General features: G+C 31.3%; 2 protein-coding genes across 3 annotated transcripts; one reads left to right on the top strand and one right to left on the bottom strand.

Annotated features, from left to right (window-relative positions):
- Nucleotides 1-1,784: 1,784 nt before the first annotated feature.
- Nucleotides 1,785-5,660, bottom strand: LOC102578246 (protein ULTRAPETALA 1-like). Of its 2 annotated transcripts, none has more exons than XM_015313463.1 (4): nucleotides 5,476-5,660; nucleotides 5,018-5,259; nucleotides 3,686-3,998; nucleotides 1,785-2,124 (listed from the first exon to the last, which is right to left on the bottom strand). In XM_015313463.1, exons 2-4 carry the CDS (start codon nucleotides 5,223-5,225, stop codon nucleotides 1,950-1,952), a joined length of 696 nt encoding a protein of 231 aa, XP_015168949.1. In that variant the 5' UTR covers nucleotides 5,226-5,259; nucleotides 5,476-5,660; the 3' UTR covers nucleotides 1,785-1,949. The 2 variants fall into 2 exon arrangements, with proteins under 2 accessions (XP_015168949.1, XP_006357516.1); XM_006357454.2 differs by having other exon boundaries at nucleotides 5,448-5,659.
- A 14,005-nt stretch (nucleotides 5,661-19,665) lies between these two features.
- On the top strand, nucleotides 19,666-27,611 carry LOC102606342 (beta-glucuronosyltransferase GlcAT14B). The gene is made up of 4 exons (XM_006357453.2): nucleotides 19,666-21,302; nucleotides 26,290-26,365; nucleotides 26,472-26,587; nucleotides 26,907-27,611. The coding sequence occupies exons 1-4, from the start codon at nucleotides 20,666-20,668 to the stop codon at nucleotides 27,422-27,424; spliced, it is 1,347 nt and encodes a 448-aa protein (XP_006357515.1). The 5' UTR covers nucleotides 19,666-20,665; the 3' UTR covers nucleotides 27,425-27,611.
- The last annotated feature ends 173 nt before the right edge of the window (nucleotides 27,612-27,784 follow it).

Genomic DNA, 27,784 nt, shown 5'->3' with positions numbered 1-27,784 from the left:
ACCCACGTAATCATCCACTAGGCCACACCCTTAAATACTTGTTGGATAATATTCTTATTCATTTATGGTGGTTGCACCAAATTAAATAAGTTGATCCTTTAAGACAAACTAAATAAAGAAAACATATGGTGAAAGTAGTAAAAATATATTTAAGAATTTATTGATCAGTTTATTTACGTCCTTTTACCTCTCCCATGGCTTTCGACATGTATAATTGCTTCTTATTCACTAAAGTACTACGTTCTTCTTTTGCCAAACTTTTTGATCAATTATCCAAATTAAGTTATTTTGGGATAAGTTATCGCATATACATGGTGGAATAACTTATCTTATCCCTATGATAAAATGGTGGATAAACAGTCCCAACACTATATAATATCCAATTAAACGCAGAATAAAATGGTCCTGTATTTTTTCTTAGAATTATTATACCTTTTACTAAATGACTCCTTAACCTTTTGCTTTTTCAGTGACTAGATTAAGACTTTGTGCTTTTATGGGAAAGGTATAATCCATCGGTGTCCCCCTAAAGTTGGCACAAATTTTCACTTAAACACCTAAGATATATATGAGAGGGGAATATAATGGGATTGATGTTATGGTGTCACATGCTTTGTTATCAATGGCTGTGACAACAAGTACTACCACTACTAATTCCCACATGTGCACCATGTCCCTATTTATGAGGGTCTAATCCATTGGTGACCTAATTGACATCAATTTTCACTTAGACGTCTTAACTAAGCTTTGTTCATTTTAGACACCTCATGTCATGTCTCGTTGTGTCATTTTGACACTTTTTACTGACATGGCATAGTGAGTGTAATACACACAATACCAGCCGTGAAAGGCATTTTATTTTTTTCATTTTCTTCCTCATTTTTCAGCCACCATCTCTCAAAACTTGAACTCCTTCCATGGAGAAATAGTTTTGATGATGCTACAAACAAAAAAAATGAATTTCAACACGAAGATATTTCACAATAAAACAAATTTCAACCCATTAGGAGGGCCAACGATTCATGTCGTTGGGGGTGGGTGGGGCGGAGAAGATGACCTTGGTGTGGTTGGGTTATTTTTTTTTAATTTTGTGTGTAAAAAAATCCACATGTCATTTAGTCATTGGCTACGTCTTCATTCTACTAAAATATTATTATTTAAAAATTATTTTTAATATATATGCCACATGTTTTTATTTAATTTGACACAACGAGTGTGTTACACACACCTTATATATTTGACTGATTGTTAAAAAAATATTAAAATGACATAATGCAGTACGACATGAGGTGTCTAAAATGAACAAAGCTTAGCTAAGGTGTCTAAGTAAAAATTGGTGCCAACTTTAGGGGCTACCGATGGGTTAGGCCTATGGAAATGATTGATTCAGTCTTGCAAATTCATCTTCCATTAATAAAAGAGGTTTACAACAAATGATTTTTCTTTCTTCCCATCACTAAAAAGTGTACATATTGATGTTATATATATATATCCTACATTTGATTTTGCATGACAAAATTATTTGGGTGCCCTTTCGAAAAAGGAAAACCAGAATAGTGGAGGCATCTTTTTGGAAATATGAAATACTTTAATAACTTTTAGCAGGTCTATTCTTTGTCAAAATATGCTGTAAAGATCACATATACATTTATTGGTGGACCAAAAATTTGAACTTTATATTAAATAATGGGTTCAGACATGACGTTTCATGAAGTTTTACTCATAAATTTATATTCCGCATCAAAATAATAAATGAAAAGGGAAACAGTCAAGCACTTGATATATTATAGACAGAAGAAACCTTTGATTGTGAATGTAAAACGGCAATTTTGGGATTAATGGGTCTTAATATATGTCAGCTAGAAAAAACATGAGTAGCATGGATTCAGATGAATTAATGATGGGGAAAACATACCCCATTCAAATTTGGAAACAAATTATAGAATAATTCAGCCTTTTGCATTCTCTGTGAAGTCACTGCACGTCTGGCAACTGCAGTCCGAAAATCGGCATATTTGGCATCCAAAACAAACACAGGTGGTGCAACCTTTACATGTCGGAGAACGAGAACATCCCCTGTACACCCTACGGCTTGCTCGTTCTTCATCATCATCACATGAAAATCTGTTACATAGAAGCCAGCAATCGAGTAAGTCCATAAATTAAAAACAAGACATTTCCAAAGACTAAGATATCTTGGAGGTCAGTTTTAGATAAGATCATATTTGACAGCTCCAAGAGAAGAGAAACAACAAAGTAAGCTGACACTCGCAAATTTTGAGTGACATTGGAAGTGAGTTCAACAACTGCAAAAGGATAGATCGTTAAAGAAAGCTTTTTACCCCCTAATAAGATGGACGGACATGCATCAGCAAATTCCTTTATATCACTTGCCATTCTACCAACTAATACGGTGGGACATGCATCAACAAGCTGTCTTACAACATTTCAGATCCAACAGACTCACTAATACAAACCAAGAAAGTAGATGGCATGTGCAGGGGAGTGGATGCAATTACAAGGGATGGCATTTTAAATTCCAACGCTCACAATAAATAATTATTTATCTCAAGAACAAGTGGTCGACTTCCAAAATATAACAAAGCAAAAAAGTGTTCTCAACTAGAGAAGTAAGTTCTGACCATAAGCAGAGATCCCATGAGCATTTGATCGGAAAACAGAATTCTTTGAGAGACACTACTTCTGGAAATGAAATTGGTAGCTATTTCAATGCAGTAATAGCTGTAATTATATCTGTTAACTCTTCATAAATCATCAAATCTGAAGTGCCATTTAACTTGGATGTGGGAGCAAAAGGTATATGAGTTCCCTTCCCACCCCAGAATAAGCACTTTTTTTTTCTTTTTCAGTTTGTGCTTGGGGGTGTGAGTGTAAGATATTACGTGAATATCTGTGCTTCAAAACTAATATGTAACCACATATCCTAAAATATCTTTCCATCTCTATAGCATACATGGAGAAAAAGAAAATAGAGCATCATATAAAGGTAAATAAACTGATCAAAGAGTTTTCCTCTCAAATTCTGAACTGTACTATCTAAAATAAGGTTCTTTCACCTTTTACCTACACGGTATTAGTATGCTATCGGTCATACATGAATGCTTAGTCATAGTTCAAATTCAGTCAGATCATAAAGTACTTTGCTAATGACAGTTCACTAGGATGAAGATCAAATATTTCTTTGAATCCTTCTCCCAAACATGCAAGTTGCACAGCATGCAAAAATTGCCTGCCTGTACTTCTGTTTCATCTTTCATGACTTTCCTCCTTTTGCCGGGATTTCACCATTATCATATGAAAGTTTTATTTTTTTTATTTGGGGAAGAAGTAGGTGGAGCAGAACTGGTCGTTCATGCTGGACTGAAAGACATCTAATGATTGAAGTGGGAAAACAAAGCATATACAGATTTTACAAAGGTAAGAGCACTCATGAATTAACTAAAGACTTCCAAGACAAACTAACAAAATGCAACTATTTTCCCATTCCATGACTACTGCAACCATTGACAATACCCATTCTGTGAACAAGATACAAATTTTGTTACTTTGATCAATTAAATAAATATTCTTTTAGGAAAAAATCAACCGCAGCATGTATGTATAAGAGGGTGGTGAATCCAGAAAATGAAGAACAAAATAACAAACTTGAATAAGAGGAACATACTTGTCATAAGGAATACAAGAGCAGTTCCAATGCACATTCGCCAAAGCATCATGGTAAGTTCTGCACTCTTCCTTTGAACGGAGACGGAACCTGCGGTCTTTGTTGCACTCGGTGCATCTTAGGAACTCATCACGATGACAAGCTTTTCCATTTTGAGAAATAGCATGCTTTAAAGACTTGTTATAATATTTTAGCAATGGGGTCTTTACCACAGGAACTTTATCACCATTGACAATGATCCATACATTATTTTTCCATTTCCTAGCAGTTTCTCTCCCAGAATGCTTCTCAAATGCAGCCGGAGTAAGCTTGTCTGTTCACAAAACACAAAACTCTTAATAGGAGCACAATGCACAACAAGACTATGAAATAATGTAAAAGAGAGAGAACAATATAGCATAAAGTTCTACTTAACTCTCCACTCATTTTTACAGCATATACAAGAAGTATTAACAACTAAGAAGCTGACTATCTACATTCCAGACAGAGAAAAAAAAGACTCTTGTTAAGTAGCACAAGTACAAGTGGTAGGACTTAATTTACTTTATCAGATAATTCTTCTGTGGGGTGTTATTTTATCAAGTACATAATCGATTCTTTGTGGCTTATGATTGTAAAAAATAAAGAAAGGAGGAAACCAAGAAGATACATATAGTGAATGATTAAAAAGAGAAATATGCTCTGACAACAAATGCTGTCGAGAGAATCTGGTGAGTGATAGTATAAGATTTCTTTTGATATCACAGCTAAATATTCAACCAAAACACTGCACAAGCCCCACGATAAGCATTAATAAATTAAGAGCTGATAGTTTTCAGAAAGTTGTCATGGCCAAGTTGTAGAAATGGTAGAACCAATGAGTTGTTTAGCATAAGTTGATACCATCAAAAATGAAAACTATCATCAACCAGAAAGAACAATGCTTTGAAGAAAAATCAAACAGAACTCTAACTCTGCATCAAAGGTCAGACCCTTAAACAACCATTATCACATAACGAACACACAATGTATTTCTACCTTTGTGGACATGCTTATCAACAACATATCCCGGATAATCTCACAAGTGGAGTCTGGAGACGATAGAATGTACGCAAGGTAAGGTTGACATGCTTATTAGACACACAAAAATGTCAAATAAACATCAAAACCTTCAACACACAACACCACAGAGGCAGAAACTATGCTCTCTGAGGCAAATTTACATACACATAAAATGTTATACATAAATCAAACCGGCTAAGAACACAGAGTGGACGATAGAATAAAACCCACGAACAACATGCATTTGACGCAAACCCCCATTTGATCTAAAGTTTTAAAAAAAATAAGAACCTTCAGTGCATCCAGGAGTACATTCACAGGTGATTTCAAGTTCACCAGATGAGAAAATCCTAAGTCTAGCAACAGCATCACCATATCGGTGGCTTGTACACCCACACATCACCTCCACATAATCATCGCATCTCTTGACCCCACTTATCTCACGCAACTCCTCTTCCGTGAACAACAACGTCACCACGCCGTTACTACCATTCTCCATTGATGATGAAATCTCTTCTTCTCCAACTATCTCTCTGTTATCGCAAAACCAAAACAAAAACCGTAAATCAAAATCAAATAAAAAAAATAAATCAAATCACCCACTTGCCATATATATGCGTGTCTGCTTTTGTATGTGTCGATGCACAGATATATATATATACAGATTATGACTGCAAATGCATTTGCAGATATAGAGAGAGAAAGTAAGAGAGAGAATGACCCAGAAAAGAGTAGATGGTAAAAATGACCTCCCTCAGCAAGCACGCATCTCCAAGGAGTCAGTCCAAGAGATCTGGTGTAAAAAGCGTTGAAAAGGAGGAGCTTTAGGGCTTTTTATAGAGAGACGAGTCTCTTTACTAGGTGGGTGAGAAGGTAGATAGCTGAGTTGGCCAAACTTAAACTTCCGACACTCTAAGAATAGCGATTGCGAATTTTTAAATATGGGAGAAGACGATTAAAAATTGAAAATCGTACTTCTTTGCCAATATTTTAACTACTAGGCACTGTTCTCATCGAGGGGATTAACAATAAGTTTGTATTCTGAATGTGTCTCTGTTACTAGTATGGATGGCTGCTACAGCGACTTGCAATGTATGTTGATGTTTTTAATCAAAGGTTTAATTATTGTAGTGTGAATATTTTTGGTGCATGCTTAGTAATGGGAGTGACTTATGGGTATGTTTATTTGGAATTATCATTCACGACGAAAATTGAAGAGTTTATATATAAACCAAACAACAATTTGGTTTTAGTTTTGTTTCTTTTCAAAGGAAAAAAGAGATTCCTTTACGACTCTTTTTAAGTTTTTAAGTCATCACTTTTATTAGTACTTGATAATGAATGTAACGTGTATATTGTTACGTGTGATTTATTTCATTTGTTGAGTTCATTGAAATTTTGTAAATTGCATTGTCCACAAGGTAGAATTGTTAGCTTTATTGAAACGCAAAGTACATGTACACTATATACTAGTATATCCTAATTGAATACATATTTTTACTACTACTAGTTTATTTGGATTGTTAATTTACTTTACGTAGTAAAGTTGCTATAAAGAGAATTTTTGTGGAAGCACAAATGAAGGTGTATATATATAATTGGATAAAAATGAGAGATGAAAAAAGCTTTTAATTATTGCATAGGAAAAGGTCCTCAATGACCCATGTGACTCTGTTTTTTCCCTTTTTCCAACGGAAATGAAGCAAACTATTATACATTTATTTGCATAGGTAAAGTGGTTAGCCTATTTTATTTTATTTTTTCTATTCGGTATCTATATTAGAGTTCAACTAAATTCAGATTCATATCAAAAAGTTTCATATTGGGGGTAAAGTGATTACAAACAAAGATGACTTTATACTAAGGAAGACTCGAATTCAAAAATTTTAACTAAGAATGAAGGAGTATTTACCACTCCACCAATTTCTTATTGGTAAAGTGATTAGCTTATTTGCATATTACTTATTCATTTATTTACCAGTCATCGCTAACTGTGTATATTACTCTCTTCGTCTCATATTACATCTTAGTCGCAAAGTAAAAAATTTAAGCAAAATTAAATATACGTTATAAGTAATATTTAAAAAATATGTATTGAACCATCCTTCGTCCAAGGTTAGGCTCCGTCTATGACGTATCCATATTTATTAAAAAAAATATTTGTTACAAATTATATGTTAATTTATAAAATTAAGATAAAATTAATTTTAAAAAATTATTTAATTCTTAAAATTAATTCTCTTTTTTAAAAGTATAAATGTTAGTATAGAATTTCATGAAAGTTCTTCCATTATTAATTTTGGTATTGATAATAAGACACGTAAATAGAGAGTTTAAAAGGGTGAATTAATAAAATTATAATTTTTATTAATGATTTCTTATGAAATGTGTAAATAAAAAATGAACAAGTAATATGAAACGAAAAAAATAATATTTTATTCATCCTAAAATAAGTGCTCTCTTAATAAGAAAAAACACATAAAATAACCGTAAATACATTAAAGAAAAGTGCACAATAAAACAATCAATCTACTTTTGGTAAACACGAGTAATATGTATTTTTTATTACACATGAATTTAATTAAGATAACACTTATTTTGGAACGAATAAAATATTCAAAGTAGGCAAGTAGGTGGATGGTATATATCATCCATTGGCTCTTAAAGGGCTTTTGCGTATTGGTGCCCTTTTCTAGTATGGTGCTATAAACTTCTTCTCATTTTTGGAGAATCATTTCATATTCTTGTTTTTATGTGATTTCTCTTCCACTTTTTATCATTATTAAATAAAACAATATTTTCATCCTTCTTTTATAAAATATAATCCAAAGATAAAACACCCTATTTTCACGCAATAGAAAATGATAAGAAAAATGCACCATTACATAATTTAAACCATTAAAACACATACACTTCATTGACTTTGATCTTGTCTTACATGGAATCATATTCTAAAAAGTTGTGCAAGGGGCTTGATGGTTATATAATATGAGTTTATTTAACATGACATGAATTTTATGTGAAGTTAAAAATTTTATATGTGAATATAGCTATTGTTTATCGTATTTGTGTTTAGATAAAGACGAGCTTAACTTGAGAGCTCAATTTAGGCTAGGACTTCCATCGCGCATAATTTATAGTGTGTTTTGCGCTCGTTAGGGCTCAACTCGCCTTTGGATAATATGCCAGAGTGATGAGAGTCAAACTTCCGATAGATGAGTGGTATAAGTACCACAAGGCGTATAACAACCTCCTATTAAATGAAAAACTCAAAAAGTGAAGAGTCTTGCATAAGATCATATAAAATAAATAAATTGTCATTGTCCCACACATCAATATATGGGACAATGTAACACTCTTGCATGTCTAAGTGTGTCAACTAAAGCGTAAACAAGATAATAAGGGTGAAATAAGAATTAAATAGGTCTAACTATAATATCATAATAAGAATACGCTCTTCAGTCTTCATTCATGTATATTTATTTGTTCATATTTAACTTGACACACATTTTAAAAATAATAAATAAAATTATAAATTTTATCATATCACCCCTAATTATTATATGTTGAGAAATAAATTAAAACTTATTATACTACTTAACAATTAAAAAAATTATTATCTCTCAATTTTACCAACTGATTAGAAAATATATTTTCAAATTCATAATCCAAAAATATTAAATTCTGACTCCACTTAGCTTTGACAAGACACTTGTTAATGAACTATACAATGATTATTAATTTCTCCTTTATTGAATGTTCCTTTTCACCAGAAACTTACTACTCTTCATTATAGGGGCATCCTTTCTGTGTTTGAACTACCAACATTAACACTACCTAGCAGCTAACATACAACTCTATTAGCCCACTTGCACATATAGTACTCCCTTCGTATCATTTTTATGTGAGGCAATTTGACTCGGTACGGAGTTTAAAAAAGAAATAAAGGTTTATAAAATTTGTGGTTCAAAATTAATGATAGAAATTTGTGTGACTGTAAATCATTTCATTAACGGTAAAATATATATTTTATAGTTAAATTGTTACTTAATATATAAATGTGTCATTCTTTTTTTAGACTTACTAAAAAGGAAAGTAAGTCACATAAATTGAGACAAAATAAGTATTTAAAATCTATCATAACAACTTCTAGAGACTCAAGTTGTCATGTTGGAAGTTGTCTAGTACACCTAGTATCCTTAAAAGTAGAGACGAAGTCAAAATTTAAAATTTATATCGTTTAAATTCAATTTTTCTAAAGTTATTAAATTCAATCGAACACGATATTGTAATTCGCTTTAAAGACAAGGGGGTAATATTTCTTCCCTGCAAATATATATATTCCATTCCAATCCCCACTTGATGAATCATGACTCATGTTTACTAGAGATGCTTAGTAGGTGTTTGGAATATTTAAAATTTATACGTTACAGTCGAAAATACAGTAATGTTTGATAACATTTTTTTATAAAGAGTATTTGAAGTAACGTCTATATTTACATATACTTAATTACAATTTCAAAAAATGAAAAATAGAGTTAAAAAAATATAACTTCAATTTCCTACCGGGTTTGAAATTGTCATTTTCAAACACAATGAAAAAATAATTCTAAAAAATTGAATAATTGTTATCCCTAATGTGCTCATCTAGTATATGTATAACACATCAACTACGGATCATTTGGACATACGATATAAAATCAGATTGATTTGAAGTTAAAATTTGTTTGAACATATAATTTTTAAACTTTCTTATAACTAATTCATATATTATTAAGGGAAAAGGGTTTGATATACCCCTCAACTTTGTCATTTGGACTTTATATGCCCCTCGTTACGAAAGTGGCTCATAAATACCCTTACCGTTATATAAACAGCCCACATATACCCTACCGTTACAAAATGAGCTCACATATACCCTTCATTTAACGGAAGTGAAAAAATTAGTTTTAAATTTATATTTTTTACTTTTGATTTCTTTAAAAAAATATTTAGGTGTATATATGATTTTTCTAGAAAATTTCAAGGTATATTTTCATTTTTTTCGGGCATAAATTATTTTTTGACTTTTTGATTATCATTATTTGAGTTTCTTTTTCTTATTTTATTTTTTCTTTCATTCCTTAGTGTAAAGAAAAAAAATTAAAACTATTTTTTTGTGTGGCTATATTATAATTTAAAACTTATTTTTCGGATATATTGTAATTTAATTTTTGTATTTGAAGAAAAAAATTGGGTCATCTATAATAAATTTTACAAGAATATTAGCAAAACTTAAATAAATTTGACTATCAAAATAATAAATCTAAATTAGTCATTGAAACAAAAAAAAAAGTTAAAAAATAATAATATGTGATTGAGGAGGATTAAATATACCCATATGGGATTATATTTTTTAAAATAATTTAAAAAATTAAACTAAAATTAATTTTTTCACTTCCGTTAGAGGAAAAGGGTTATGTGAGCCATTTGTATAACAGTAGGGGTATATATGTGCCACTTTTATAACGAGAGGTATATCAGCTCTAAATGACAAAGTTAAGGGGTATATCAGGAAAAGACAATTATATTTCATTAAATATTCTTTCTTCAAATCATTTTTCACTACTTAATATTAAACATCATTTAATAGGGATAGTTTGGTAAAATACTTATACCAATAATTATTTTTTAATAAAGCAAAGTTTGGTATTTAAGTGGAGAAGGGTAGAGAGGCGGGCCCATTATCTACTGAGTTTAGAAGGCTGTGATTGGTCCAAAGGGCGGGTCACATACGGATTTCTCGGTTATCAAAAAAAAATAAAAAATTTAATGGTGTATCAAGTCAAAATGTGACAAGTAAAAGTAAACGGAAGAAGTAATAAACTATGTCTTGAAAAATATAATAAGAAAATGATTATAATTAATGATAAAGGTAAATTAGAAACTAAGTGTAAAATTATTCATTGATTTCATAAAGTGGACACATATTGTCAAACAGAGAAAATGATCAAAATGGTCCTTAATGTATGGCTTTGATTCCATTTGGTCCTTAATGTATGGACTTGATGGAAATGGTCATTTATGTATCATAAGTTGTGATCAATTTGGTCCTTAATCCTAAAATTAATATTTATTTATTTTTGCCGTCAAAATACACTGAATATGTAAAAGATATGCTCGTTCAAGACTTTCTTTCCCCTGTTTCCAAAAATTCCAAAAGGGCACATCAATTTTTTTAACCAAAAGGCAAAATCGCTCCTGACGGAGCGATTTTCTTCTGACAAATTGACGCTATTACTCCTTTAAAAAACATAAAAATCGCTGCTGGTCCAAAAAAAATATTCTTTTTTCTTTAAAATCGTTGTTGTGATTTTTTTTTTAAAAAACTCCCGCGCGGGGGGGGGGGATTTCCCATTATTTTTTTTAAGCAGTCCTCACCTCGGGAATTTTTAATAAAATTTTTTTTTAACTAAAATCGCTACACGTGGAGCGATTTCCCATTATTTTTTTTAAGCCGGTCCTCACATCGGGAATTTTTAATAAAATTTTTTTTTAACTAAAATCGCTACACGTGGAGCGATTTCCCATTATTTTTTAAGCAGTCCACACATCGGGAATTTTTAATAAAATTTTTTTTTAACTAAAATCGCTACACGTGGAGCGATTTCCCATTATTTTTTTTAAGCAGTCCTCACATCGGAATTTTTAATTAAAAAAATTTAAACTTTTTTAAGAAAATGGCTGCTATAACAGCTATTTCTATTTTTTAATAAAAAAAAATTAAAACTTTTTTAAGAAAATGGCTGCTATAACAGCTATTTATATTTTTTAAACGTTGTTGGGGCAGAGTTGTTAAAAAAAAATTCACAATAGTGATTTTAAAGAAAAAAGAATTTTTTTTTTGCACCGGCAGCGATTTTTATGTTTTTTAAAAGAGTAACGGCGTCAATTTTGTCAGAAGAAAATCGCTCCGTCAGGAGCGATTTTGCCCTTTTGGTTAAAAAAAAATTGATGTGCCCTTTTGGAATTTTTGGAAACAAGGGAAGGAAAGTTTTGAACGAGCGCATCTTTTACATATTTCGTGTATTTTGACGGCAAAAAAAATAAATATTAATTTTAGGATTAAGGACCAAATTGATCACAACTTATGATACATAAAGGACCATTTCCATCAAGTCCATACATTAAGGACCAAATGGAATCAAAGCCCATACATTAAGGACCATTTTGATCATTTTCTCTTGTCAAACATCTCAAAATAATATAATGAACAACTATTATTATATGGATAAAATATTTTAAATTATCAATTATTATAACTTATAGTACTATGCGATATAAATTTGAACAGTAGAAGTACTGTATAGTACCACTCTCAAAAGATACTATTGTTTTAATTTATGACTCTGTGGCCTGTCTTTTCTTAGCCAGTTTCAGGCCATCTCTTACAGCTTTGCTGCAGCTTGGAGTTACGTATATATTTTCAAGATTCTATTTTCCAAAACATAAACTTCAATGTTTTAAAACCTTTGGGTTCAACCACACCTTTGAAACTCGGAGATGATGGGTCCGCTCGGTTTTCCTTAATCAAAGATATCGAGTTTGAGTTTCTGGATATGCAGTCGCCTTTGATGGAAATGTTTAGTATATTTTTTGGCGCTAATTAAGATTTTGTCAGACTTCAATGCGGATATCGAATACGAAATAAGAAAAAAAATAAAAGCCACCTACCTAATAACAACATTTCTGCAACTTAATTAACTATTTATATTAGTAATTTCTTGAAAGTCAATAACCTAATCCAAGGGTTGACTTAGATATATCAACGTCTTCCACATGCACACACAATTATTACTATCTTGACGATTAATGGAAGGCAATATTTTGTTTAATGAAATTAATAGTAAAATATTTGTGCTCATATCAATTAAATTTAAAGTCGCGTCAAAAAATGAAGTAACTTAAACCTAAAACTTCTAATTATGATAAAAGTGTAATTATTACGAAAATTTTTATAATGGTAGAGGTCCAACCAATAATAGTTGTGTGAGGCTCCATTGTTCTTGTGACACTTGGATAGTGGGCCCTTTTCTTACTTTTTACATGCTATCCACCACTTCTCTTCCACTCACTCTTCTCTTCTTTTCTTTTCTTTTCTTTTTTTTTTACTCCTAATAAATATCTATTTTTTAAATGTATAATTAAATAATTATTACATCTGATAAAAAAATATAGATGAACATATTTTTTGTTAAATTATTTAAAAACTTTTAGAACTATTAATTTTAAAAATAAATTTACTGTTCAATATTTTTTAATAACAACCAGGACGAATTTATAAACGATTTGAAAAAATTATGCAGGGTAAAGCAAATCACATTAGTGAAATTTAAGTCTTTTGAATTAAAACTTTAAATACTTAATTCATTCTTCAAGAATCAATTGGTTTCGACAACGTTTAAATTAACTACTCATTATATATTATTATTATTATTATTATTATACGTTTTATATATATCAAGAGGTCTTCACATTCACTTACAAATTTATTTCTTTAGCGTTTTTCCATTAAAGTATTTTAAAAAGATTGTAAACTAAAAAAATTTAAAAAATTAACTGATAATCTATGTTAAGATAATGACTGCACATAAACTAAAGTCTAAGACAAAACAAAAAGAGCTATCAAATAATAAATTTGAATAAATTTAATTTTTGAAAAATGCTAATAATTAAGAAACTGGATTTTTTTAGTTAATTTTATACTATTAACAATATTGAATAATAAGATTATTTTTAATATTCAGTCATGTGAACGTTTTCATTTGACAAAAAAAAAATATTAGTATTTTTATTAATTATATCAATTATTTACTTATATAGTTGGGAGTTAGATATTTATTAGGACTCATGAGAAAAAAAATTTAAAAAAAAATGAAAGAAAAGAAGAGTGAGTGGAAAAAGAATAGTAAAAAAGTAAAAAAAATGGATCCACTATCCAAGTGTCAAAAGGAGAATGGAGCTTCACACAACTATTATTGATTGGCCCTACCATTGTAAATTTTTTCAATTATCACTAGGTAAAATTTTAATTCCTCCTTTTAAATGTTTGAAATGAAAGTATAATTACGTTGAATAAATACCCAAAAAGTCAAGCTTGGATATAGTTGGCCTACTTTTTTTTTTATATTTTTGGGGATTTGAATGACTATCCCCTATTTAACCAAACTTTTAAAAATAAAATAAAATAAAAATTGTGTTGATCAATAAATTTTAAAAGTTATTTTGGGAATTATATTTCCTAGACAATCCGTCGGACTTTTAGAAGTGCTTATATTATAAGAATATTTTTTTCAAAATAGTTTTTTATAAGTGTTTTTGGGTAAAAAATATTTTCTTTTAGCTTCTGATAAATCACTTTTACTACACTTTATACTTATTTTCTTCTAAAAAGTTGGTCAAACGTCAATCATTTTTTTAAAAACTAAATATTTTTAACTTCTCAAAAACTTGAACAAATGACCACTAATCTTCTAATATAATACAAAGTTTTTTTAATCTTTTTAAATTATGTAAACCACTAATTTACTGCGTATATTTATAATGTGTCCCCTAACTTAAGTAGTAAATATATAGTAGCATAACTATTACTAGTACCTTTTTTCCTTTAATTAGAAATTTAGAATCCAATGGATTTAAGGTTTGTTCATTGATATATTAACTGTATATATTATTGATTTCGTTGATGCCAGCTTGTAATGTTTAATTTACAATTCCAATATTTATTTTTTTATTATATATATAGACCAATGATAGTGACAAGTCTCTAAACATGTTTGTTGAATTGATATAAATGTCAATTGGCTAATAATATGATGTCTGTTGTAATGTGTGTCTACATAATTAATTATTAGTAGCATATCAACATTGTGTAGCATGTTATAAATTATATACTCAGAATTAACTTCATAAAGTATATTACATGAATCATGAGAGTTCAAAATCTAAATGATGGATGAAAATAAGAAAATAATTTAGTGTGTTGTATATAGTTTTTGTTGATTTTATTCTGACACATTAATTTCATTTTTTTTTTCATTCATTATTTAGATTCCGGACTCAATTTATAAGGAGGCATCAAGTCAATTTTATGAAAAAGAGACTGAATTTTTTAACATAAGTTTTTAAGAATCATAAGGGTAATGTGTAACACTTTATTTTATCTTTTTAATGTAGGAAAAATATTGTACTTAGATTACTTTTAAGAAAAGATATTACTCTTTAGTACGGAGTAACATCACTAATTAATTTAACATAACGATGGGTAAAATAATGGTATGAAGACTAATAATTTAGTAAATTTGTAAAGATTCACAAGTAGAGAGATTAAAAAGTGCAAATTTCAATTAGTGGAAGGTTAAATGTTTTTAGTCAGAATTACAGATTAGAATGAAAATTTGAAATAATTAGTATATTAAATTCGTTTTTATTAATTTAGCGGCTACCTACTATGTGATTTCACATGAAAATGTTCACTCTACCTAGCCAAGTAGTTTAGCCTACTTTCTTTAATTTAATTAAGAATTGAATTGAATTATTATATGTCCTTTGGGTTGCCTAATGTCCCGATGGTATTTATTGAGTTGATAAATGAGATGGTTTGACCCTATTTAGATTCGTTTGTGATTGTATTCATCAATGATATTTTGATTCATTCACCTAGCGAAAATGAGTCGCGTCAAAATAATTTTGTAGTTTTATAGGTTGAATTTCTCAGATAGTCACACAACTAACGATTATTATCTCATAAATGTCACTTTTTTTACTTGATTTCAATTTTCTTCAATGAAAAAAATGAATTTCTAAGATAATAACTATTAATTGAGTGATCGTGATATTACTTATTCAGTAAGTCTAAAATTTATGTAGTTAGAATAATAACGATAATAAGCCAAATAAATGATCTGTAAAGTTTCAATTAAATGGGAAATATTTTTTCAATCAAACAAAAAAAGTAAATGGATATATACCTACCAATTCCAGTCACAATTATTGACCGATATGGAGTAAAAACTAAAATAGAGCCGTTTCCATTTGTCTATTCATACTTATATTTGCTTATAATAATAATGTGAAATTAAAGTTTAGATTAAAATATCCTTAGTCAAAACACGAAAAATATCTGTTTAATGTGTTGATATTCGAAATTCACTATCATAGAATTTTAATATGATGTACTAAATTCAAACTTCTACAAATGGATTTTTTATATTACGAATCTTATCATATTTTGGTGTGCTTAAAGTATATCCAGATACATGTATCTCGAGATACATAAGGCCAAAATCAAGTGTAATTATTTTAAGATACACTGTATTCAAGTGGATTCGCATGTATCTAGGATACATTATAAATCTCGCTCGTCTCCCTCTCATCTCGCTCGCCACTCTCCTATGTATCTGGAATACATGATTATTTCACCCATCTCACTCGTCCCTCTCTATTTTGATGTATCTGATAGCAAAACTGTATGTATCTAGGTATGAATATATGTCTAATAAAATAGTTTTTCCTAAATGAAAGTGGTTATTGTCAATTGGAATTTAGACCCAAGTATTCTTTCATCTATCCATTATAATAGGCCAAGCCCACCATGGAACTTACTATACCTTGTTGAAGCCCAACTCATTGGATAACAAGAGTTATCCATTTTTTGGACACCTTTTTTGACACTGCTATTTTATATGAATTTATCTTTTAAATTTTTGTGTATATATCTATTTGAATATGTGGTGTCTAAAATTAGGCTTAATAAGTAAAGTTCATGTATTTTTACTCTAAGTTTAGGCAAAAATGGTTAACCTTTAGACATATATAATTGAAGTTTTAAGTAAAAAATGGTTGAGGGAAGCAAAATGACTGAACTTCAATCACGTGTGTTTGAACTTGACTCATATAAAATTTCAAACATTGTTTGAAATGGGAATATGTACAAAACTTACTTCGCGAAAACAAATTAAATGACAATATCAAAATTGGATATTCATGCACTTCGGTCAGAAAACAATCACATCCATACAAAACACTATTACAAGTTCTTTTCTTAAAGTCGAGCTATAAAATGATACTTTGCCAAAGATAAAAGAGATACTTCCTCTATCTCCAAATAAGTGTCATCTTAGCAAATATTACGTTTATTAAGAAATCAATGCAACTAATTACTAAACTATTTCTATCTAATAAATGTCTAGTAAAAATTGAACACTACTAAAAAAATGAAGTATAAAATTGTTTAAAAATTCTTGATAACACTGTATTTTGAATTTCTTAAAATTGAGATAATATTTATTTTGAAACGGAAGAAGTGATAATAAATTAAAAAAACTACTAAAATAATTAGGACAAAGATTGATAGTACAAGTTTCAAAAAATTTGCATTTTTGTCTGCAATGTGCAGGGTCTCCATCAAACAAGAAGTGTACAATATTGAAAAGCCCAACAGACAAGATCCATTAATAATAATTACATATATTCCATAGTAGTATGATTAATAATTTGAAAAGTAGTTGAAAAACAATTACATATATTTAGTTATAATAATTTGAGAAGTAGTTGAAAAATAATTGCTTTTGTGATGGAAATAATATTTGGACGATAATATTCGTAGGTAAAACGTGAAACAACTTAGTCACATGATGTTCAAGTTCGAACTTTTGGTAAGTCAAATTCTACGCAATGTGATGAAGTTCAAAAAAATGTTAGGATTTAAACTTTCATCCAAGTGTGATAATTTGTTGGAGTTTTAAAGTCCACGAGCGATTCACGGAATTTAAATCTTTATCAGTTCAAATTTCATGAGCAATTTATAGAGTTTACATTTCACAATTCATTAAGTGTGAAAATTTGTATGAGTTTTAATCTCGATGAATAATTCATGGAGTTCAAACCTTTATGAGATCAAACTTCAAGAATGATTCATGTTATTCGAATTCATAATCGAAGTGTGAATTTTTGTTCCATGAACAATTTATAAAACTCAAACCCCTAAAAAAAGGACTAAACAGTAAAAAAATTTAAAGTACTCGCTAGAACTTGATTAGCGAGCCAAGAATGACACAATTTCTTCCAATATATATAATATCATATCGATGGAGATGATATGTTTTTTGTTTTCTTATATGATTTTGAATAATTTATTAGTCATGAGATCATTTGAAAAAATGAGTTAGACTTTATTTTTATTTTTATTTTTAAAAAGAGTTAGGTGAATCTTTCATGTGTATAACTTTTTAAAAATATTTACTTTCGTCTACACCATAGCTAAAATTATCGACATAATTATGCCCAAAGCCTATTTTATAATCTGATCAAATTGTAGTTTGGTGAACTTCTCTGTACAAAGTAATTATTTTAGACCCAAAGAATTATCAAATTTCTGTTAGGTGAAAGTTCTTTGTCATTACTATGAAAGTACATAAATTTTGAATTTGTTGCATTACCTCAAAAAAGCATTTGTTTTAAAATCACTTTATTCGTATTCGAGGACGGTCTAATAAAAATTGTGGTAAATTAGATAGTATTTCATCTTTAATTTAAAGGTTTCAGGTTCAAATCTTCATGAATATGAAATCAATTTTATTTGGCAATGACACATATTTCAGTGACACTCAGAAGTTATAAAGTTATAAACTATAATCATCTTCTCACTCACATATGCTTAATTTTGAACATATCTATTAGGTTAAAATCAAGAAAAAATAGAGTTCAACAAGTCAAAAATATAAAAAACAAACATTCAAAACTAAAATCTCCAAATTCCTGCATATATCCTATTTTAAATGTACAAGTGAAGAAATCTAGGACCTCTACTTTCTTGTTACACCAATAATAGGTAGTTTAGTAACAACTTCTTTGAATGGTCAAATACTATGATATCGTGTTGTTAGTTTAAATATATTATTTATTTTAATAGTTAATTTTATTGTATGGTATATTATAGGAAACAACAAAAAGTCCTATTTTTTGTGTAACAATTGATTCAAGTGTTGTTATCTTATGTTTTCCCCCTACCTTGTCTTTATTTGTTATTAACAATCTCATTTTATATTTATCCTAGATCTATCACATATTCTACTTTTTTCGGTAAATTTATCTTTCAAGATATTAGTGTGTGATATTATTAATTCAACACAATACAATATAATACCACACATTATAAAACAATGCGCAACAATCCTTCCAACGGAATTAGGTTACCTTATAGTAAGTGATACTCACAAAACCACAATCATCTCCTCAACATATGTTTAATTTTGACACTATCAATCATGTTAAAATCAGAGTCCATCACTTGGGTTAAAATCAAAGAAAGTATTTAATACATCATAACTCACAACATAAAACTAAGATTCATAACCAAAAACTCTAAATTTCTGCATATGTTTAATTGAATATACAGGTAAAGAAATCTTCAAACCTCTAGGGAAATAGAATTCAACACGCCACAACTTAAAAAATAAAAACGGTTTAAACATTCAAAATTAAAAATATTAAGTTTCTACATATATTTAATTAAAAGAAATATTTGACTTCTAAAAAGATAGAGTTCAACACGCCACAACTCACCACAATTAAATGTATAAATGAAAAAAACTTTAACTTCTAAAAAAAAGAAGAAGAAAGAATTCAACACATCAGAACTCACCGGGTAAAAAGTTAAAACTAACATTCAAAATGAAAAACATCAAATTTCTGCATATATCCAAAAAATAAAGTTGGTTTTTATCCGGCTTCAAAATCTGCAGATCACATTGGAGTTTGATTAATCTAAATTTGCACTGTATAAGATTTTTTTGGAGGGAAAACATTTCCTATCAAAAAATTTATGTAAAAAATGAGCAGTTTCATTCATTACACCACATTCTCGGACGGAGCATATATCCCTTTGAACTTACAAGTGAAGAAACCTAAGACCCCTCTATACTTTCTTGTTACCTCCAACAAGTAGTTTATTACTAATCCCTTTTTGCTTATTTTAACTAGTACTATTAACATTATCTTTCTTGTTCTTAACTCCAAATTAACAGTTCCATTATATATATAATACTGTACTAATCAAGCGTATAATCATACACAAATTAGGTCATTACCTACACTTTAAGCAATCTGTACGGTCATCTCTCGCTCTCCTGCTTTCAAACCCCAGCTTTCTCTAATCTTGCAACACAGCAAAATCAGTTTTTTTTTTCTGATTAATTCAGCTAAAAGGGGGTTCTTTAAACTTTTGCTGCCTTTTTCCCCCTACCCAATTCATTTTTCTGCAATTTTTTTGGACTTTTATGCTAAAAGACCAGTTCTTGAATCAAACCCATATGGGTTTTAAGTTTCTTTTATTGGTTAGATCACCAACTGTTTGATATAAGTTCTGTGAGGTCCTGAAACCCATAGGCTTAAAGTTAATTTCTTGAACTAATTTGTTTGAATGGGTCATTAGATCTGAGGTTTAGGAAAGTGGGGTTAAGCAGAGGAATCTATTTGTTGTTTGTGTGAAATCTGATTACTTTGTTTGAATTTGTTTAGATATTTTCATATGTTTTTTCCCCTTTTCTGTACTCCACCACAATTTAGTCGTACATTTTTTATTTTTTTTTAAATTTTCAGCATTGCCTTTATAGGTTAGTTTACTTGTAATGGTTAGTTGCTTTGCATAGTAAAAACCTAACAACAATAATTTTACTTTTTCGTCGGTGGAAATTTGGAAGCTTTTGAGCTTTTAGTGCTGTTTCTACAGAAACAACCATTTCTGCTGATAGCCCATATCATCCTTTTTTTATTTTGATGGTAAAGTTCCATCCTTTTCGTTTTTTCGAGGAGATCAAGGCGAAAAGCTTGAGTCTTGGAAGCTTTTTGCTTGCAATTCATTTGTAAAATTTGGGTTCTTTTGTATACTGGTTATTGAGCATGAGGAAATATGCCAATTCTTATTCAGGAAGAGTGTTTAATGATAAAAATGGTAATTCTTACTCGGGAAGGGTATATGGCGATAGACACTGGAAAATACCATTCTTTGTGAGCTTGCTTGTGTCGATTACGCTGTTCACAACAACGATTTTTGGGTTATATTCATCATCCTATGGAAGAGATCAAGTGCAGTTGGATATGGTTTCTTTTGCTAGGCCTGCTGAGTCGGATGGATATTTTGTGGAATCTGATTTCCAGTCATTTCAATCAAATGGATTTGCCAAAAATGAGCCACCTAGGTTTGCTTATCTCATATCAGGCACAAAGGGTGATAGTCACAGAATGATGAGGACTTTGCAAGCAGTTTATCACCCGAGGAATCAGTATATTTTACATATGGATCTTGAGGCTCCACCTAGAGAAAGGTTGAACTTAACAATATCGGTGAAGAATGATCCCACGTTCCGCAAAGTAGAGAATGTTCGAGTAATGGCACAATCAAATTTAGTGACTTATAAGGGCCCTACGATGTTTGCTTGTACCCTTCAAGCTATATCTATTCTGCTGAAGGAAAGTGCAAAGTGGGACTGGTTTATTAATCTTAGTGCTTCAGATTATCCACTGATGACTCAAGATGGTATGTGTGCTACTTCCATGTGCTATAGGTCGTCGATCATATATTTCTTTATATACTCTTTATTAGTTTCTTTTTACTTGGTTATTTGAACTTTTGAAGGTCCAGTTGCAACATTATTTTTTTGGTGGAGTAATGACAAATTTCATATCTGGCATCTAGTGGATGCATAATATACAAAAGTTAAATAAGTAAAAAAAACATTGTTAGCTGCTTTACATCAGAGACTATGTTAGGACTAGAGAGCTAACAGTGGGCAAAAAATAGGTGTGGCATTATGCCAACTTATAAATATACTAAATATCGAGCCTTAAGGAAATGGATTGGAGTTGATAAACCATCAAAACATCTTCTCTGTCCAGACACACCAAAAAATACTTGTAGCGATCATCTTTCGTACTTGATTGATGGACTTACCAATCCTTCAATTGCTTCTTTAGTACTCTTTGGTATTCCCTAGCTCAGCCCGAAGACAGGAAGAGCTCATTCCATATGTCTGAAGCCACCATTCAGTGAAAGAATATGTGGTTGTTTGACTCAAAATTCTGCTGGGTCATATAACATCTGTTGACAATGTGAATGTTCCTTTTACTGAGATTGTCCTGGTTTGAACATGCTTCATAAAGGGCTGTCCAGCACTCCAGCTGAGTGTTGGCAGCTTGATCTTCCATATCAACTTCCATGGCTAGTTATCAATCAGGTCACACTGCACATATTCTGGAATTGACAGCTTTCATTGAATATATGCATTCCTTATCATTGCCACATCTTAGCCTGTCTGGTGCCTACATATTGTCTTGTAACCTTCTAGCCTATATAACAGTTTGCTCATATTAACAATCTCACAGTCTTATAGCCTTATAGGTTTTCTTCTCAGAAGAAGACTCCATGTGTTATTCTCCTGTTCTGGAGTTTGGTTCACATGATAATTGCTAGTGCTGGGGTAACCATTTATCAGGATAGTGTTGTTCAACCACCTATCATTCCAGAACCTAGTGTGCAAAGTGCAAACTATTCCCTCCTCTAGAGTATCAATATCACCCTTAAAATATTCCCTCTCAATACAGTTTACAGATTACAGCTAAAATAAAAAAAAAAGTATTCACCCTTGCAGAACATTTTGTCTACTACTGGTAGATAGTTGTTAGTGCAATTAGTGCATTAGGTACATTCACTGCTAATTTACATGATTAGGACATCCTAATTATTGCAATGTTTAGACTTCGTGCTTAGGATGATTTAGCATGACATATTCGGTAGAATTATTGTTACAGTGATCGAGACACTAAAATGTAGTGACAGGTTTTTAACCAGCTTACAGAGCAAGTACCTATTCTCTAGGGTCCCTTCAAGTAAGCTTTTTATCTATTGCTGAAGCTCTCTTTTGGAAAATGCCTAAAAACGTGTAAAAGAAAATTGAATGAATGAGCTTTGTTGATTAGGTTCTTTTTGTTGAGAAGTAGTTCAATAGGTTCTATTATTCCTAGTTTATAGTCCCTGCTGGTGTGCCTACCTTCTGTGGTTGACATTCTTAGGAACTTGTTCGATAGTGTTCGGTATGATAGCAGGGAAGAGTCAAATTGTGTTGATGAAGTGGTGATTAAGTCAATGTATAAAGTTTATTTGTTTGACAAATCAGATAGCTTTTTGATGGTTGATCCACTTTTCAGATTAGCTTAATCCATAAAAAGATCGTTCTTCCTTAATGCTAAATTTAGTGATATTCCAACTGTCAAGGCACCTTACAACCCTATGATACGGGTTTTGAATGCCATCTTTATATTCTTCCCAAATATTTCAACAATCACTTTAAAATATTTCTAACAAAGCAAATGCAATAATCACATTTAGACTTTCTTCTCTCACATTGTGCTTTAGTCTAGAAGGTTCATTTATATTGGAGGGAGGTAGTAATAAAGTAAAATTAACAACAAGGGGTGAAGATCTAACGTGGTTTCTAGTTTGCAAGCCTATGACCACAAGGATGCACTTGGTTCCACTTCTGAACATAATGGAAATTGAAATCCACTTACATATGTCAAGCGCCATTTAATGTGGGTAAAAAAACCATGTCATTTCAATTTATAGTTTCGTTTACCAATCTAAGCGCAAAGCGGATTATTATGGCAATCCATGGTGATCTATAAGAGTCTTATAATCCTCTTTGCGTTTAGATTGGTAAATGAAACTATAAATTGAAATGACATGCAAGGTTGATACTCACCAGCTATTTTCAGCGTCATGGACAACAACATCATATAAGACTTATGTGTTGTTATTGTCTATGATGCTGAAAATAGTCTGTGAGTATCAACCTTGCATGACAAGGTTGGTTTGGTTGTCCATTCCTTATCATGCTTAAGAGCTGTTCTTATGGAAATTAGTTATAGTTTTGCCATGTAGGACAATTGCGAGGGTCTTCCGCTTGTTGAACCAAATAGATCATTATGACGGCTTCATCTCAATGCAGGGGTTTGGGGCATTAAAATCTTGGATCTCATGGCTCAAAATATGAAAGATAACTTATGCTGATGTTTGGGGGAGGTGGTAGGAATGTGCATTAAAACAAAAAAATAGGGAAGTAGAATTCTCAATTCAAGTTTGACTTTTAACTAGTTAAGACCTACAAATCTTTTGCGTTCTCAATGAAATTGATTGAGGTATCAAGCACATACAGAAGGTTATCAAAATATCAAGAACAAAGAGAATTGGGCTGGAATAACAAAGTTGGAGGTGGTAAAAATAAGTAAAGAGACAAATTCAAGGAATTACTTACAGAATTCAAAAAAAGGACTCTTAGACATATAAATGGTTAAAAGCAATCATATTTCTGATGGGCAATACAACTTTAGGTGCAATCCATCTATCAAATGAACTTTTGAGGCTATGCGTAAAACTGTTGTCAAGAGGTGCTTGTGCTTACAGGAGCACTGTCTTGCATATGCGTTTGGATTATCAAAACAATTAAATAGCAATAAGTAATTTACTTCTCCTATCTCTCATTTACTATTTGATTGCCAATTTCTCTCTTCTATATCATTTTTAGTGATCACACAATATATCTTACTGGTGAATTTTCTCTATTCCAACAAATGCAGATCCTCCTCAACATCCCACTCAACCAATTAAACATTATTAGATATTTTGATTGTACCTCTTAAGAAAATGTATATTGGCCCTAAAGTAACTCAAAGAATTAGCTCATGAAATGAGGATTGCCATGGCCATATGAGGAGACAATCTGTTACCCCAATTAATGTGGGACATTTCCACATGCCCAGAATTGGATATTTGGAGCATGAACAATAACATGAGCACCCGTCATTAGGTAAAACTAAGAATGAGGATGGCTTAACTCTCATATCATGTTAAAAATGGACATTTGGGAACTCATTTTCTCGACTTGTGTGGGATCATCGGCAACTCATTCCCTCAACCATAATATCAAGATTGCCCAATACCATATAAGGAGATAAAAAAGTTTCCCGGCCAATGTGTGAAGGCGTTTGGACTATATTTGATTGAAGTTGGAAAAAGAAGAGTATTTGGAAGTTGATAACAACATCTAAAGCTAAATAAATAGTAGCATTTAAATCCTTTTGGATCAATGTTTTTGTCCCTGTGATTTCCTGACCCCTACATTTTCTCTTCTCGCAAGAACATAGAACAATCCCGTTCAAGTTATGCAATGCACACATATTGAAACAGTAACCATAACAATTCTGCCCTTCAATTTGGTGGAGAAAACAATAAATACTGACAAGTGCGAGGAAAACTTTATTATTGGGTGACATCTTTAGAAAATAGTAGGGAAAGACTTCTTCACATGACACTGATAATAGAGACATAGGGCCAAGGAAGAAAAAGTGCCTTTGTAATAAGGGAGGAAAGGTGTAAGTAGCAGGAAATAAGGGAACCTGTTTCTTTTTGGTTTAAAAAAATATGTAAGAAAATGCTGCATTCAGGTGCCACGGACGGGAAAGTTTCTCCGCCAAACTTCCAGATCATTTAGCATGAATTGAGATTATCTCCATCTTAATGTTTAGTTTAGAGAGTTAAAATGTCAAATGTTGTGGAGATAATACCGAATCAAACGTGTTTTAGAAGTTTAAAGAAGTTTAAACTGTAGAAGACGGAACATGTGCCATAAATAGTATTCTTGTGGATATGAAGGCATGAAAACTTTGCAGATATAGGGGGATCCTAGCGTGAAACTACGTATATTTAGAGTTAATAAACAAGACCTTCCTAGACTTTACACTCCAAATTAATCACCTATCTTGTGTAGTTTAAGTATTACAAGAAACCTTCTTAGAGTCTTGCTTTGAAGTTCCTCCCTATCCTCAACGTCAATCTGTCATCCCACAACCTTCATCCTCTACCACTCGAAACAACAAATTCCTGAACCTTTTTTCCTTTCTGCCCACAATTCCTTTGTCCCACTAGTAAGTTCACCAAATCTGTTACGCCTGCATCATCAGCATTATGGCGCTTACATTTGCTTTTAAAGATGGAAACTTGCGGGCATAAGGTGGTGTTTGGGATGCCAAAGGGGGATGAGATAGTGGAGTATATGCACATTTGCGAGGAGCTGATGCGCTTCACCTACCATATGATAGCACTCGCTAAAAAGAGGATTGATAGTCTCATGTGGACATTATAACCTTCTGCATGAAATTGAAAGAGATAGGAAGAAATGATACATTGGCAAGTGATGCAAATGGTTGTTCCATATACTGGGATCCAATTGTCGGCTTATGTCTTTTGATTGGACTTTTCTAGTTGGTTACTGGTTAGAAGGTACTTTATCACGAATGCATATGAAAGAAACCAAAAATCTGTTGTTTAATTATTATTTTTTCATAATAAATCTTTTTAAAATGTTAGTTTCTAGAATCTAGGGCGTTGTGTAATTTATTAGCTTTTCGCTCTTTCAATCACTCCTTTCTTTCACAGAAAATGAAGTTCATTTGTCTGTTAAATGTTGCAGATTTGCTCCATGTCTTCTCTAATATGTCCAGAAACCTGAATTTTATTGAAAATATGCTGCTTCATGGGTGGAAACTGTAAGTGAGTTAAAATTTTCAATTTTAAAGTGCCCAAGCAAGATATTTTTCTATTTGTACATAAAATACTTGAAATGTTAATTTGGGTGCTGTTGTTGTGTTGTAGGAACCAGAGAGCTAAACCTATTATTATTGATCCTGGTCTTTATTTGTCCAAGAAATCTGACCTTGCCACAACTTCTCAACGGCGATCACTACCTACAGCTTTTACATTGTTTACAGGTAAAGTTTATTTAACAGTTGGAAGTGGACCCAACTAATGGCACATGGATTATGTCTTTACCTGTTATGTTCAGTTTGTGCTTTTTTCTTGAGTTTTGAAATACAAGAAACTAATAACCAGAGACTCACAGACCAAATTTAGTACATATATTTTTCTCTTACATGTTCATGATCTGCCCTGCTAGTGATGATATATTAAGAGGACTTGACTTCTAGCCACAGTATTTTTCTCTCCTTTTGAAATTATTAAAGAAGGATGCACTTTGAAACTTTTGTTCATCTGATTCTTATAACTAGAGTTCTTCTTTTTGATGGTTAGGCTCAGCTTGGGTGGTTTTGACACGCTCTTTTGTGGAGTACTGCATATGGGGATGGGATAACTTTCCAAGAACTCTGCTCATGTACTATGCAAATTTTGTTTCTTCACCAGAAGGTTACTTTCACACAGTAATTTGCAACACGGAAGAGTTCCGTAGCACTGCAATAGGCCATGATTTGCACTACATTGCCTGGGACACCCCTCCCAAGCAACATCCTGTTTCACTGACAGTGAAGGACTTCAACAAAATGGTTAATAGCAGTGCACCATTTGCTCGAAAATTCCGCAAGGATGATCCTGTCTTAGACAAGATTGACAAAGAATTACTTGGTCGTACACATCGTTTTGCACCAGGAGCATGGTGTAATGGAACCTCAGCTAATGGAGCTGATCCCTGCTCTGTGATAGGAGACGACTCGGTGTTTAGGCCTGGTCCTGGAGCCAACAGGTTGCAAGAGTTAATGAACAAACTGCTATCTGAAGATTTTCGTAGTAAACAATGCTCAACTAAGAGTTAAAGATTACTAACGTTGTTTTCTCATTGTTCATTATGTTCTTTATATAACTAATCAAAGAAAATCACAAGTGATTGTGCCTTTTGAGATGTAGTTTTGTCTCATAGGTGAGAGTTCAGATGACCCCAAATTGTACATGATTTGTATGGATAGATCACAGTTTCAAATGTAAAATTTTGCTCTTTTCTTTTCGCAGTTGGCAATGGTCTTTCAAGTTCAGTACTAATCCCTACTCTTATCACTTGCATATTTATTAACAATATAAAAACTTTTGGAATGTAATTCTGGGCATGTAAAAGAATTGCAATGGTTTTGTTGATTTCTCCTTGTGGATAAGGGTGTGAATCATTGGATAATTTTTAG

This window comes from Solanum tuberosum, unplaced genomic scaffold, assembly GCF_000226075.1.
Source record: "Solanum tuberosum cultivar DM 1-3 516 R44 unplaced genomic scaffold, SolTub_3.0 scf00233, whole genome shotgun sequence".
Classification (NCBI taxonomy): Eukaryota; Viridiplantae; Streptophyta; class Magnoliopsida; order Solanales; family Solanaceae; genus Solanum; species Solanum tuberosum.
This window is presented reverse-complemented; position numbering and strand designations above follow the sequence as displayed.

Coding starts and splice junctions, on each gene's coding strand:
- LOC102578246 (XM_015313463.1), bottom strand. CDS start 5,225: ATGGAGAATGGTAGTAACGGCGTGGTGACGTTGTTGTTCACGGAAGAG. Junction 3,999..5,017: donor TACTCCTGGATGCACTGAAG/GTTCTTATTTTT, acceptor TTTTGTGAACAG/ACAAGCTTACTCCGGCTGCA. Junction 2,125..3,685: donor TCTTGTATTCCTTATGACAA/GTATGTTCCTCT, acceptor TCTATGTAACAG/ATTTTCATGTGATGATGATG.
- LOC102606342 (XM_006357453.2), top strand. CDS start 20,666: ATGAGGAAATATGCCAATTCTTATTCAGGAAGAGTGTTTAATGATAAA. Junction 21,303..26,289: donor TCCACTGATGACTCAAGATG/GTATGTGTGCTA, acceptor TAAATGTTGCAG/ATTTGCTCCATGTCTTCTCT. Junction 26,588..26,906: donor AGCTTTTACATTGTTTACAG/GTAAAGTTTATT, acceptor TTTGATGGTTAG/GCTCAGCTTGGGTGGTTTTG.